The sequence below is a fragment of the Lactuca serriola genome, chromosome 9 (assembly GCF_051521515.1).
Source record: "Lactuca serriola cultivar US96UC23 chromosome 9, Lser_US96UC23_V15, whole genome shotgun sequence".
Classification (NCBI taxonomy): domain Eukaryota; kingdom Viridiplantae; phylum Streptophyta; class Magnoliopsida; order Asterales; family Asteraceae; genus Lactuca; species Lactuca serriola.
The window spans coordinates 157,730,490-157,744,825 of NC_136416.1; the positions used below are offsets into that span (position 1 = coordinate 157,730,490).

Below are 14,336 nucleotides of genomic sequence, written 5' to 3' on the forward strand. Positions count from 1 at the left end.
TCCTTGAGCATTTTGAGTTTGAGCATTTCTTGTGTGAATCTTGAAGTTTTGAAGAGAAGAAGGAAGCTAGATCCAAAGGAGTAGAAGGAGATCCAAGATCTTGCACCCACTACAGATTTAAATGAGGTACTAATCGGATTCCTTCTATTTCTATGATTGATTCTCCATTATAAACCACATTTAGGCGACTTTATCCATTTCTTAGCTTGATTATAGTAGAGAGATCGCATTGGGGTGAATAGCCTTCGGATCTAGCCATGTTTCAGTTCCAAAAACTTAGATCTAACACCTTTATGGAGCCATTTTGCATGAATGCCCTAGATCTACTCTTTTAAGTGTCTTTTGAGCCTTTAAATCCCTTTTCATGCATATGTACATGTAAAGTTGGAAACTTTACGTGGTAACCAAGCTTTAAGAACCCAGATCTATAAGTTGTATGCATTGGTTTTGAGCAGAATCAACTGTATAGAAGTTGCATGCAACCGACTCGGCGAGTCATTCTTTAGACTCGGCGAGTCGAGTCGCGAGTTCCCGAGTTTTTCCCCTTTCATGTATTATGCCGAGTGGAACCAGTGAGTTATAGGTGGACTCAGTGAGTCGTAGATCAGACTCATTCATGGAGGGACTCGGCGAGTCAATGCCCTGACTCGGCGAGTCCATGGCAATCTTCATATCTCAAGAACAGACTCGGCGAGTTGTTCATACAACTCAGCGAGTCACAGTCGGAGTGTTCATATGTTGAAGGAGAACTCGACGAGTTGTTCATACAACTCGGCGAGCCGGATGCAGATAAACTAAGTGTTAGTATCAAAGAGGAACTCGTCGAGTCAATGCCAAAATTGACGAGTAGTAGCGAGCAGAAATGAGAAATGAGAGTAGGGACTCAACGAGTTGGTGGCCCAACTCGACAAGTCAAGTCAACTGCATGTTGACTTTGACCAAGAGGTTGACTTTGACCAGGGGTAAAATAGTCATTTTACCCTCAGTATAGTTACCAGTATTTGATTGAGTGTACTTATGGAAATTGTAGCCGGTGTGAAACCGGAGCAGCAGCAGACAGATTCCGGAGCAGTTCATTCAGCAGCCAGACTACGAGGTGAGTTTCCTTCCAGTAGGAACGAGTCTACGGCCACAATACCGGCCCGTTTAGTTAGCAGCAGTTCCGGACCTCAGTCCGATGTAGTAGTTAGATTGCTTGATGTCTTTGTGACTCAAGCATGTTTTGTGTTATGTGTTCCGGACTTCGGTCCGATGCAGTATGCAATATATGTGTTTATGCTAGTTGATATGTTATGCTATGATATGTTATGCTCAGTCAGTTTCCGGACTTCGGTCCGATACAGGGGACAAGGTCCCAGTCAGTTCCGGATTTTGGTCCGATACAGTTAGTTCCGGGCTTCGGTCCGATGCAGGGGACAGGGTCCCAGTCGGTTCCGGACTTCGGTCCGATGCAGTTTCCGGACTTCGGTCTGATGCAGTGGGCAAGACCCAATATGTGTTTATGTGTTATTGTATGGTATGTGGTAGTTTGGGGGAGCTCACTAAGCTTCGTGCTTACAGTTTTCAGTTTTGGTTTCAGGTACTTCCACAAGTAAAGGGAAGAGCTCGGGATGATGGCATCGCACACACCACAACTTCAGTTTTGTCATGGGAGTTGATTTAGCCTTTCATTGATATGATTTGATACAGTCTTGATACACTTTTCTTGTGATACTTTGTTATGGTTTTGAGATATTGACGTATGGGTTTTATTTTATGGTATTGATCTAATGACATTAGTAATGATTAAACAAAAATTTTTGGGTCGTATTTTGGGATGTTACACTAAACTAGATGATAAATCTTTATAAAATATTTTTGGTAAATTAGTTAATTAAAAAAATGACTTTTGAAATTAGGAGAAAATTTAATGGCATTTTGATTTATAAGACTAGTAGAAATATGGAATGACAAAACTAAAAGACTATGTAAAGTGTTGATGTTGGAGATACTCTAAATACATTCATGAGGCTGGTGGGTATGGAGCGAGAAAGGAATGAAAGAACCTTTTCTTCATCTTGGAACACCACACCGAAGGTGAGGGAATATGAGTGCGGGAAAAGCATGAGGGGAGCATATCCCAGACTCTTTCTTCATGTGAATGATCAGTCTTTTTTTTTTTTAATATTTATTAAATTATATACCTGCTAAAAAGTATATCAAAATTTATGGTTTTTAATTCCCTACAAAATGAGTATAATATTTGTATAAAATATATTTAAAAAATATAAAAAATAATGTAGTGAAAAGTAATGAAAGATGATAATTTTCTACCTTTGGGTGAAGGAAATACAAGTGAGAGAAAGTTGATGTAGCACTCAAAAAGTGAAAGATTTTTAACATACATACCATGTGGTCCAATGCATTGAATTTTAAATAACTTAATAAGTTGTCAGATCATGTTTTTATACAACTATATTATTTGGTTCCTTATAATCCATTGAACATTATAAGAGTTCGATAGAATATATTTTTATAAAAAATTCATTTTATAATAGAAAAGTTTTTTTTTTCTATTGAACAACGTTATTGAATTCCATATCAACTGAACATCAACATGTCCTCTTATTATGATTAAGTTTTATATATTAACTATTTGAATGTAAACAAAGAATTTCAACCCATTTAACCATTTTATTAAACTATGCATTAGGGTGGATGGAATGGTTAGTTTAATCATTCCTTCTCCAACAGGTTAAAAATGGACCATTTACGGTGTACCTAAGCCGCACAACACATTTTTAGCCCATGCATTGATTACATGTATTTTTTTTCTTGAACACTTGTACCATAATAGTTTTCTATGGTTTTAAATTAGTTTGTGAATTAATTTTGTATGTAAATTAGTTTTGTATGATCTTTATTAGTTTATGCTTATTTTTTGTGATATCCCCAAATTCATGGTCATTTTAAAAATTTTATTTATGTTTATCTGAAAATCAGAGTATTCATTTTAAAGAATAATATTATAGAATTTGTTCCCCGGAAAAATATTATATACATATATACATACATATATATATATATATATATATATATATATATATATATATAATCAAAGCATTTATGAAGAAATGTATTTTATTTGTATTAAAACATTGGGATGTCATCATCAATATATAAACATAAGCATAAACAGACCTTACATTCATTTACACTAATGATCTACATCTTCTTTAATCTCTTAGTGTAATGTAACTTCGTATCGACACTTGTGATACAAGTAAATTTAGTGGGTCGGGTTGGAAAATCTGGTGATTACATAGGGATTTCAATCTCACAATGGTATACCACACACACATACACATATAACTCACAAAATATAGAACTTCATCTTATATAAGCAATTCTTATCCCACCCTGTTGATCCTTACAACGACAGGATCCATACTCTTGGATCTAAAATTAACCTCTTAGCTTAATCCATACTCCCGGATCAAGTATGTCTAATCCATACTCTTAGATCAATAATTGTACTCATTCCATACTCTTGGACTAGGGGCAATTGACTATGTCTCAATCCATGCTCCCAGATTAATGACAAATAACTATGTCCTCTCCATACTCTCGGACTAAGGATGAATGACTAAGTCAAATCCATGCTCTCAGATTAATGACAAGTTTTAAAGTTCTACTCTCCGTGTATATCTCACACATGCTCATATGGAGATACTACCCAATATTCCTCTTAATTAATTTAGGTTTACTCTGTATCCTAAATCATCATATTTTATCAAATATGTTTTTAACACGTATTTAAGGCAATATCAAATATTTTACACATAACATATATTTATTACTTTAATCAATACTTGTATTAAAATCATGTTCATGAAAGGGACTGTGCACTCACTTGTTAAAGTGATGATTCCAAACTCGGACAACGCTTTGCTTCTTGACAATATAATTTCCTTCGACGAAACCTAGTATCATTACCACTAGATTTTAGTCTAATATTTACCGCGACTATTTTACGATCGATATTGTTTTATAAGTGTAAAACAATACTTTTCAACCACTATGTACAAACAGGGGCCAAACATGAAACACCACAGGGCAGTACCATTTTGGCATTATAGCTGTTCTGAAATCCAACAACCCTATGCGGCCCTAAAAAACCAAATTCCCGTACTGCAAGTAGTTAATAGAAATTATAATAACACTTTCTATATTATATTTTATAATATATTTATTGTTTATAAGTTCATAATAACGATATTGAACTTAAACATAAGCTACACTTGAAGTAAGGTAAGCATAACTCACTTACCAGGAGGTTTAGCTAGAAATCGGGCTTTGCGGGGGCAGAACTTCCGAGCTGAAAGATCTTCTTCTCAAATCCTTCTAGCGCTCCGGGGCTTTCCTCTAGCAATTAGGAGTTACTAGGGATTTGGGAGAGGTTTAGAGAGAAGTTAGAGAGAGATAGAGAGAGAAGGTTTATGGAGTGAAGAACAGGGGTGAGCTTCGTATGGTATTTAGAGGCTGAAAAATGGCCCAACTCGTCAAGTTTGAGCCTCCAACTCGTCAACTGGGTGTCACATGTCACCATCTGGTGGCAAGGCGTAGGGAGAAAGCAATGGTCCATATTAAGCCATGTCACCCCTTTCGTAGCAGCACCCTTCCGACTTTTAAATTCCATAACTTTCGCATACGAGCTCTTTTTTTGACGTTCTTTATATCCATGCGTAGGTGTTTACAAGATCTACAACTCTCCTTTTGACTCCATCGACTAATTCTTGACAGATTTTAAATTTAACAGTATGAAAAGATTATATTGTTAACGACCGTGTAAAATTCATAACTTCTACATACGGACTCCGTTTTTGACTGTCTTTTTATCCTTGAGCTCCTATTAATGATATATTCAATTCTCATTTTGGTTGTTTCAGCTAAAAATCGATCCATCTAAAATTCAAATTCCGGGTTGTGCACTACTATGCTAAATCTTAAAAAATAATAACTTCCTCATAAGAAGTAATATTTGGACGTTCTTTTTATTCACGTTCTCGGTTTAATATATACTACGCCTTTTGTTTAGATCGCTAAGGCTAAAACGTAATTTTAAAAAAGTTCACTTTTTACGTTACGCGGTGCTGTGTCGGTTTTGCCGTAAAACTTCGACGAGTCATAACTTCTTCGTTATAACTCGGATTTCGGCATTCTTTATGTTAACCTATATATCATTAGCCCAATTGTTTATGGGCCCTTTAGTATTTAGCCCATTAGGGTTTTGTCTAGCTACTATTTATATCTGCATTATTCTTTGTAGTCTTTATGCTTTTCATTGAGAACCCTTGTAATTTCTATTTATCATAATCATTTGGCAATGTTATCATGGTATCTGATATGTGCATAATTAATTAATTATTTAATACACATTTTTATTCATTTTTAACTAATTATGTGAATAATATGGACAAAAGGTACTTAATAGTGTTAAAATTTTGTTTTCAGTCCAAAAGACATGCTTGGGAGTGAAAGGGAGCAAGGGAAAGCAATTGAAGACCAAAGAATGAAGATTGAGGAACAAAAGCCCATCTACTCGGCGAGTACACGAGTATACTCGGCGAATCCAGCTGAATATTCCAGAAGATAGCCACGACTCCTGATTCAAGACGGATAACAACGAGTCTACTCGGCGAGTTGGGTCTGCTACTCGCCGAATACCCCCTGTTTTGAGATATCTATAAAAATCAAACCTTTATCTGATGGGACTACTTTTCTGGCGATTTTTGAAGATCCTTCTGCGATTGAGAGCCCTGGAAGACGCTGAGGAATTCTAATCTCCAACCTTTTGAAGAATCGAAGCAACTAGGTTAATCATTCCACTTAGCTTTAGGATTTGAGTATGTCTAATCTAGTTAAACTTGTTTTTGTGTGTGATTTTACTGCAACTATGAGCTAATTTCGTTTTTGTTTCTGTTTGGGGAATACCAAGGAACTCCTATGTTTTAATTCTTAGTTTTTGATTAATTGTTTATTGGTGATCTATTAATTAAGTTTGTTAAAGACCCTTATGCATTAATCACGATTATTTTCTGTTAATTGGAAGACAATTAAGTTGCGTGAAAATCTCTTAGTTGTTAACCTCATATGTCTATGTGAACACTAACTCATATGCTTAGGAATAATGATTATGAAACTAAGATTAATGAGACAATAATTAGATTAATGTGTGAGCTTGTTTGAGAAACCATCAAACAAGAGGTTAATTGAATTACTAAATTGATTAACCACTACAAATCTTATTTAATCCAAATTATTAATCTAGGGAATTAATTAGTTTAAACACTTGATCACCGCTTAAATTAGTTAATTGTCTAAGGGCTAGGAGTAATGAACATGAACCTAACCACTTTAATTGGTAGCCAATAATAATTAATCTATCATAAATACAAATAACCATAGGAGTGAATTGGTTGAACCTAAATAGAAACATCTTTATCAAATTTGGTGAATTAGTTGTTTGCTTTAGTTATTTAGTTAATTAAGTGTTTTATGGTATGCTTAAGTTTCTAGTCTTGTAAAACTAGAAGAAAACCTTTTACTTTCATTAATTGTTTTTTAGTTAAAATTAGTTATTAGTTTAATTTTCCATTCCCTAAGTTCGATACCTTACTTACTAAACTATACCACTAAAAGACAGATTCACTGCCTTTGTGTGCTAAATATATTGATAAAACTAGGGATAAAACAAGTGCATTTTACACACATCAAGTTTTTTGGCGCCGTTCCTGGAGAACGGTTCTAAATAATTAATCTAATTCCTAATTTTTTCGATCCTTTGTGTGAGTTTACTTGCATAAAGTTATTTTATTGCAGTTTAGTAGTTAGTAATTAGGTTTTAGTATCTGTTTTAGTTTTAATATTAAGTTTATAATTTTTTCAAAAACACACTGGTACTCGCCGAGTGCAGTCGCACCTACTCGGCGAGTACAAGCGTAATTAGCAGTTAATTTTCGATTTCTTTTAGTACATTTTTTTGTTCTTTTTACGCTTTTATTCTGTTTATTTCAGGACTTTCATGACCAGAGGATCAAACACCCCGCTGGTACCCCCGTTTGAAGATCCCGAAACCGCATTGAAAAGAAACAAGGGAAAGGACGTGGAGAGTTCGATTACACCAAAGAAGTCACCCTTGTCCAATTTGAAGACTGTTTTTGGGAAAAAGAAGAGCAGCAAATCAGGAGCATCCAACGCTTCCTTAGTAATCGACGAACCGGCGAAGGAAGATATCGAGTACGAGATCGAGGAAGAAGAGGACCCGACATACGAGCACGAAACCGAGTCCGAGGAAGAGTTAGCTATCACAATGGCTAACATTGATGAAATCCCCATGGGAGAATGGAAGAAGAGGATGCGAGACGACACTGGCCCGGGACTTGCGCAACCCGCAATTTCCGCGACTGCTACCTTCGAGCTAAAGGGTCATATCCTAGCTTTACTTAAAGAAATACCTTTTATGGAAAAGACCATGAAGATGCCTACAAACATTTGGATGAAGTCAATGATGTAGCTTATTACTTCAATGTTCCAAATGTGCCCCGCGAGACCCAGCTACTTCGTATGCTTCCGGTGACATTCAAAGGTGCTGCAAAAGACTGGCTCAAGTCACTTCCCCCGGATCAGTCACCACTTGGGCCAAGATGAAAGAAGAATTCATTGATCACTTTTTCCCACCTTCCAAGATAGCCAAGTTGAAGAAGGCCATTGCTAACTTTGAACAACAAGCTGGAGAGTCGCTATATGAAGCATGGGAGAGGTACAAGAGCTTACTAAGAAACTGCCCACACCATGACCTAAACAGCCAGCAAGAAGTATCCATCTTCTATGATGGAGTCAATGTCACAACCAGGCAGTTACTAGACTCGCAAGGCCCGCTCACAAAGAAGCCACCCCCGGTGATCAAAGAATTGATTGAAGAATTCTCTAAACACTCTAGAGAATACCACAACCCTAGGCATGATGTCACTAGGGGAGCCGCTTATGTAGCTACTGAAGACTTATCCGCGGTCATGGCTATGCTAAAAACCATGGATAGGAGGATGGATAAGATGGATCAAACAATCCATGCCATTCGGGTGGGTTGTGAAAACTGCAATGGGCCTCACCTCACTAGAGACTGTGATTTAGATGAGAATGGCAACAAGAAGGCGCAAGTATGTTACTCAAGTGGAGACCAATTTGATGAAGACTGGCGCAAGCAAAAGAAGGAGTGGCTCCCTTATGAAGAGTACAAGAAAGCCAAGGAGGAAAGGTTTAGGCAAAAAGGGAGAGGGTTCTACCAAAAGGAGAAAGGTTTAGGCAAAAAGGGAGAGGGTTCTACCAAAAGGAGGAGCTAGTGCAAGAGAGGAAGCCAAGCTTGGAAGAAATGCTCACCAAATTTGTAGTTGCCTCAGAAAAAAAGACATAGTGATCATGATGCTGCAATTCAAGAAACAAGGACCATGCTTAGGAACCAGCAAGCATCTATCCACAATAGAGAGATGCAGCTTGGACAACTAGCTCAACAAATCAACCAAAGGTCACCGGGCGAACTTCCTAGCAAAACTGAAAATAACCCACGAGGCGCGCACATAAACATAGTCACAACAAGAAGTTGGAAGATAATCACTCCCCTGGAACCTATTCAGACTGAGTCATCCAAGGAATCACAGAAGGAGGAGGCCGAAAAGCAAGCAGAGAACCAAGACATACAATCTGACAGTCCAACTCGCCGAGTACCATGTATGGACTCGGCGAGTACATCACAAAATCCCACCAAGCAGATTCCTGAAAAACTTTACCAGCCTCCAATGCCATACCCAGCCCGAGCTAAGAAGGAGAAGCAGGAAGAGGAGTATCAGAAGTTTCTAGATCATATCAAGACTCTTCAAATCAACATACCCTTCATTGAAGCCGTCATGTAAATGCCCAAGTATGCAAAGTTCCTTAAGGAAATTCTCACTAATAGAAGGAAGATAGAAGAAGTGAAGAAGGTAGTACTCAATGAAAACTGCTCAGCTGCTATGCTAAATAAGCTACCAAAGAAGAAAGGTGATCCGGGGAGTTTGACTTTACCTTGCCAATTTGGCAACTTGACCACCATTCATGCCTTAGCCGATTCGGGAGCAAGTGTGAATCTAATGCCATATTCGTTCTTTAAGAAGCTGGATCTCCCGGAACCAAGGCCAATTCGCATGGCAATACACTTGGCAAACAAAACAGTCACCTTCCCAAGAGGCATATGCGAAGACATACTAGTCAAGGTGGACAAATTCGTCTTTCCCGCTGATTTTATCATTCTAGACATGGAGGCGGATCAACAAGTGCCAATCATCCTTGGAAGACCCTTCCTCAACACGGCAAGTGTTATAGTAGACATGAGGGACTCAAAGCTCACCTTGCAGGTAGGAGAAGATTCAGTCACATTTGGGGTGGACCAAGCTATGAAGTATTCAAGGAATAGTGATGACACGACATTCTCAATCGATATGTTAGACGAATTATTGGAGGAATGCATAACTGAAGATTCCATCAAGTTCACAACTGACGATGAAGAATTTGATCCAGAAAAAGACTTGATGGAAATTGAAAGACTGCTGGAAGAAGCCGACTACGAAGAATTGGTGAAGAACACTGACAGCTCTACTCGCCGAGTAGGGCCGATCTACTCGCCGAGTACCCCTGAAGAAAAGGCAAAAGTCGTGAATACAGCCACAAACTCGCCGAGTACCCTACCTGCACTCGGCGAGTCCAGCAGTTAGAACCAAAAACCGGAGCTTAAAACTCTACCAGATCATTTGGAGTATACTTTTCTCGAAGAAGGCAACCAAAAGCCAGCAATTATTGATGGGTTTTAGTCATAAGACATCCTATGTGCTCATACAAACCCTAATGCTTGGATCTAGGTTTCTCTATTGTACATGATTTGAATCCAAGACTATAAACCCTAATTCTAGCATATAGAAATCAATATTAACATATAATTAGGTTTATGATGTTACCTTGATTGTTATGTAGCAATAACAATCCCAATTCCTCTTTGAATTTGCTTTGGAAGGCTTAGAGTCACAAGTGTCACTCCTCTAATGGCTTACAAACACCAAGAGCAAATGGAGAAGGTATAAAGAGAGAGGAGAGAGGTAGGAATTCGTCCTTAGGACTTCTTGGGAAGGGTTGGACAAATTCCTAAGCCCTAGGGGGTTTATATAGGTGTAAAGATAGAGTTTCAGTCATTATCCTTATCTAGTTGCTTATCCACCAAGCAACCCATAAGATAATCCTTGAATCCTTATCATAGTCGAATTCTAAGTGATTATCACTTCAAATTCGTCCACCATATATATAAGATAATCCTTACCTTATTTTGTAACTATCACATAATTACAATTCAGCCCCTCTAGTTTAATTAATTACACTTGATCACAAAATTAATTCTTAATTAATTATTGACCAATATTAATTAAACAAATATGATTTCTCCTTTAATATATTATTCTTATAACATATTAATAAATCATAATAACCTCTCTCTCTTTATTTATTTCTCTATTCAAGTTGCTTTGGTGAAGGCAACCCAAAAGGACCATGCACCATCGGGTCAAGTACATACCAAAATAGTTACGGACTTAGACACTAATCCAACAATCTCCCACATGGATAAGTCTAACAACTATTATGCGTATGACTTCAAATCCTGATCTGCAATCGTAGCTTTCCAGAGCCGCTATCAACTCTGATCCTATCAGATACGCGTGTCCTTAGATAAGGGATCATATATTCCTCCATTCTAGATATCATATGAGATATGATTTCAAATCATTCTCTTTGTACTACTTCTCGATTTCTGATTTATGACGACTGACTAATTGAACAAATCAAATTAGCCCTAGCCCGGCCGAGCATTTACGTTTGTCATCACTAAACCATCGAGGGGCCCAAAGATATCGCTTTTATCCTACTTTGGATAAAAGGAACGGATAAACTTTGATACAATGCTCGCTTGCACTTACGCACCGAATCACACACAATAATATGTTTTGTAACACCAAGTTACTAGTGCGTTTACATATTATCAATGTGCAACCGATTCGCAAGATACAACTCACACATCTCGGTTTCAAGAGTATAAGATGTTATCGTCTCACCAATCACTCGTGATACAATTCATGGAGTGATCCAAGTGAGTGTGGGTTTGATCCAATGCTCAAATTCATATTCATAAGCACTCATGAACGTTGCAGCAGACATTTGCTTATGTCTAATGCTCTTTAGACAATCCACACACCAATTCACGACAGTCTTCATTCATATCTACTTCCAACATATGAACGACTGTGGCCCGTTCGAATAATTCGACTGTTCTTAACCAATTAAATTATTCTGGAAGTCAAAACATGCAAAGTGAAACACAAGAATAATACTAATCCCATATGGCCTCAAACCTTTGAGCATAAATAAAACACCTTTTATTTATCACCATATCGATTACTCATTATTTGTCGTTTCGGATAATCAACTTCTTACTTGAATTACAACACTTGTCCTATGCTTCTTAGCATGCACACAATGTATACCTATGGTTCTTACTTTTGTGAAATAGATCAAATGGAATACATTTCCAACCATTCTCATTTCACAACTCCAAATCCTTTTTCCTAAGTGAAAGAATATCAAATTCTTGCTACTTATAGAATATGCTAGATTCTAACACTTTACGCAACGATCCTTTCGTAATGTCACTGCACCAAAGTCACAAAGACTATTGCCAATGATATTACAAAGTCCTCTATCGGAGATTGTTACAAGACAATTCCTTAGATATGATGTCTCTCACTCAAAGTACATTCCTTTGAACATCCTTTTGCGTAAAAGTTTCTAATCTAGACATAGATTTTCAATATTCAATTCCCAATATGGACACGCTTCCATATTTTCCATATGACAACTCATTCTTAATAGAATCTTATCTATTCGTAATGATGTCAATATGGTCCATCCGGTATGGAAACATTTCCATAATTTCCATATGACAACTCATTCTTAATAGAATCTTTTCTATTCATAATAATGTCGATATGGTCCATTCAATACCATGCTTCCAACTACTCACAAGCGACCAATCCTCGTCGAACTTTGGATTGTCCTTTGATAGTTGTTTAATTATTTTAGTCAAAACCGATTCTAGTCCTTTTTCCCTCTAAATGCGCTAGACATTTGGAAAATTTTAGAATGGTCAAAAATTAAAGCATTTGCAATCGATCCTATACCCGAAGCGTATGGGACACGACGCATAATGTTTTATAAGCTATGTTCTCAAAATTCGAATTGTGAAGAGGAATGTCGTAATCATAATTGAAATTTTAAGAACACACTATGTACCTTTAACTAAACTTATTAACATTCCACAACCTAATCCTTTAGATTTGAAATGAAGCATAATATTATCTCCCTTAATTATAGCAAAACAACTATTCCATCCTTACAACTTTGCAAGGAATGACTCTTGTTTTCTATAATTAATATTGCCAACTTGCAATACTTTCCTTAATAATCATACAATCATAACATTTATGCTCCCACTATCATCGACATGTATTCATAAACATCTTAACTTCCAGAAAGACAATACTTATTGAATTTCTTAAGTTCATGTTTCTAATATTTAGTGCTTTGATAATCTTTTATCAAGGCTTCTTGAACTTATATACCTTTGCCTTCGATAGTTCATATGTGTGTCTAAACAATTAAGACTAATTGCCAAACCTCACAATTCAAATTATGGAAAGGGATATCGTAACCATAATCGAATTCGAGAATGCAACTTTACAATCACTATCTTCTTAAAATCTTTCTTAGTGAAAGCATTTCCTCACAATCATTTTCATGAAGGAGGAAATCTTATGACACTTAGATTTAAACGGTGTATGTGTTCCTATCCATGTGAATTTGTTAAAACCAAAGTTTACGACAAATTCAAACTCATATGGACCGAACTTTCTTAATCTTGATTTCTTGTCTTTTGGTAGCACAGCTGCCCACCATGTCTTCCAAGTAGTTAAGCAGCTCACCCTTTCCTATCAATGTACCTTTCATCGATTAAGGTGCTTTGCCATTTATGTGTTCAAATGAGAACTTATAGAACTCACATGCATAATTAACTTGATTGGATTGGCACATAAACAAAATAATGTCTTCACGATAGGTTGTAAACCTCAACTCGTGTGCTAGTGATGATCGATAAGGTTTATTTGATTTGTTCTTGAAACCTTTCAAGACCATTAAGACTCCCACTGACTCCTTGACATATACGATTCTCTTGTCAAAAAATTTCTTGACAAACAAATATTCAAGAGTTAGTGTAGCTTTTATCAAAACAAAACACTTCATAATTTTGGTCTTAGTTGGTCTTTGTCTTATCCAAGACATCACAACTTTCCACAATTGATGAATGTTATAAACCTTCTTAATACTTTTCACTCAATGTCACAATCTTAACTCTAAGACTTGTTTTGGAACGAAGTATGATTGACTTTTTGATTTGACCATTTCTTCAATCTTTGATTCCTCTTCTTGGACATACAATTGTACCAAGACTCACTTAGAGGATCAATTGAGATATGGTTCTTAATCATTAAGACCTATCATAAAGCATAAAAGGTACTCTCCCTTCTTCTTAGAATGGAGAAACTTTTATCTCTCTGCCTACTAGATTCTTGTTATTCGTTCTACTATTGATTTAAACTTTTTCAATCAATTCAGAATTACACTTAATCTTATAAGTATAATCATATTTACTAAACCTTTAGTAAATCATGACGAATATCTCGTTACTCTTATGGTGGACTTTGATCAACACACAACTTTGTGTACTCGATCTCCTAGTCCTTCACTTGACACTTTGTCAATAAATTAGTCTAATTTCCAAATACGAAATTTCTCATTCATCGTGCATCCACGTTGCATGATTCCAAGTTTCTGTCCAATTGAAACTTGGGCGATGAGAAACTCTCCCTATTTGGTAAATTCTCGACTTTCCATAATATAATAAGAACCAAATCCATTTGTTGTAGAAATATGCAAACACCAATTTTCATAACGATTTCATTGCAAGGAAATAAACAAATAAATAAATAAGTCAAACAAAAATTTATTTTATTTATAAAAGCAGCGGAAAACATTTGTCCTTACAATGCAAAATCCATTGAAAACTATGTATTTCAAAAGAAAATTTTCTAACAACTCTATCATAACTATCTAAGATCAAAATCTAATCTTCAAGTCCATGCGATCAAGATCCATTCCTTGTGATTAGA

General features: G+C 36.4%; 1 protein-coding gene and 1 non-coding gene across 2 annotated transcripts; one reads left to right on the top strand and one right to left on the bottom strand.

Annotated features, from left to right (window-relative positions):
* Positions 1-7,733: 7,733 nt before the first annotated feature.
* Positions 7,734-7,840, bottom strand: LOC145077503 (small nucleolar RNA R71). The gene has a single exon (XR_013693246.1). It is a non-coding gene; the product is annotated as a small nucleolar RNA R71 (small nucleolar RNA).
* Positions 7,841-8,948: 1,108 nt separating this feature from the next.
* LOC145076194 (uncharacterized) lies at positions 8,949-10,047 on the top strand. The gene is made up of 2 exons (XM_079022155.1): positions 8,949-9,647; positions 10,042-10,047. Exons 1-2 carry the CDS (start codon positions 8,949-8,951, stop codon positions 10,045-10,047), a joined length of 705 nt encoding a protein of 234 aa, XP_078878281.1.
* Positions 10,048-14,336: the final 4,289 nt, after the last annotated feature.

What these genes read in the sequence shown, in the direction of transcription:
- LOC145076194 (XM_079022155.1), top strand. Translation starts at nt 8,949, where the DNA reads ATGCCCAAGTATGCAAAGTTCCTTAAGGAAATTCTCACTAATAGAAGG.